At 34.2% G+C, this 1,542-nt stretch overlaps 1 protein-coding gene across 1 annotated transcript in view; it reads left to right on the forward strand.

Moving 5' to 3' along the window:
• EXOC5 (exocyst complex component 5) overlaps positions 1–1,542 on the forward strand; it is a 27,116-nt gene that overhangs the window by 16,373 nt on the left and 9,201 nt on the right. The window contains 2 exon segments of the mRNA XM_085314976.1: positions 460–682; positions 1,035–1,101. Of these exon segments, the coding sequence (XP_085171102.1) occupies positions 460–682; positions 1,035–1,101 (290 nt within the window).

Below are 1,542 nucleotides of genomic sequence, written 5' to 3' on the forward strand. Positions count from 1 at the left end.
AGAGAGAGAGAGAGAGAGAGAGAGAGAGAGAGAGAGAGAGACTGCCTAAACAGTGGATGTGGATGAGAGGATTTCTGGGTATGGATGAGATGGAAAACTTGCAAAAATGTTTAGAAAGTAGAATGTGACAGAATATGTAGGCTAAACATCTTTCACAGAACATAAGTCCCATAGGATTCAATTAAAATTGCTTTCATTCCACTGTGGCGGGTATAGCTATTCCCATGATACGAATGTGCTGTAGTAGAACACATCTGGCTGTGTGATCAGCGATGATAGTTTAGCATTTACTAGCAATGTTTTTAAGCTTTGTAAGACTGTCTTAATGCTTGCACATCCTAAACTGTCTTGAGTTTTGTTTTTGTAAGTTAACGGCTAAAATATCTTAAACATATTGTTGAATTTGAACATCAACATTTCACTCTGGTGAAATCATATTTTGGTGTATCTGTGTTCTAGTATTCAAGACCTCAAAGAGAGGATAAGGCAGCGTACTAACTTACCGTTGGGTCCAAGTATTGACACCCATGGAGAAACTTTTCTCTCACAAGAAGTGGTGGTTAACCTTTTGCAAGAAACTAAACAAGCTTTTGAAAGATGTCACAGGGTGAGTTTGCATCCTCTGATCTGTATTAGTAATATATGTTTATGCATCAAATTAAATCTGAAGTTGTACATGTCAGTTTTCAGCTGAAGTATAATAGGGAGAAAGGGAGAACTTTAGCCTATTAGATAAATGAATTGTCTTCTGTATTTTTCAGTGAATGAGGGTCATGGTGGAGGTTAAGGATTTGCTTTTGAAACATGAATCTAATTTTACTTTGTGACTTTTAATACCATGTATTTTTTTGAACTATTTGGAAGGGTTAAACTTGCATATCTTGTTTTTGTTGCTAAACTAGACCTAAGAACTGAGAAGGATTTAGTGTAAAAAATTTTTTGTTCTTATTTTAAAAATATAAAGAATAGTTTCCCAACAAATGTTCTCCTGTGTTAAATGTATCATATTGTCTAGTATTGGAGAATATCATCAGTAAGACATTGAGAGCAGTAATCTTTACTCTTGCATTGTTCACCTTTGTAGTCCTCTACTGTTTTTAAGTGCTTATGTCTAACAAAAACATATTTTCCTACTGATTAAATCACTGATTTTACTGCTGTTTATTTGCTCTTTTCTCTGGTATTTTGGTGTGAATGGTAAGTGAGGTTCAGTCTGTAATATTTTTTCTGTAGTGGTGTGACAGCAATAAAACAACAGCTGCACTGGGTGACACTGGAAGTCCCTTTAACCCAGTATCATGTCTCTGTCTGTGGCTGGTGGCAGAAGCTTAGGGAAAGAGGAAAAGACAGAGCATTTACAGTGTGTTCTTTTTCATGAACCTCTTCTCAGCATCCAGCTACTTCCTTAGCCAGAAATTACATCTGTGCTAATGTGTATTAATGACCCTTGATGAATCTATCTTAATCTGTCCAATTACTTTTTTTTTTTTTTTTTTTTTTTTTTTTTTTTTTTTTTTTTTTTTTTTTTTTTTTTTTTTTTTT

The sequence above is a fragment of the Rhea americana genome, unplaced genomic scaffold, assembly GCF_003343005.1.
Source record: "Rhea americana isolate MKP2758 unplaced genomic scaffold, rheAme1 scaffold_42, whole genome shotgun sequence".
Taxonomy (NCBI): Eukaryota; Metazoa; Chordata; class Aves; order Rheiformes; family Rheidae; genus Rhea; species Rhea americana.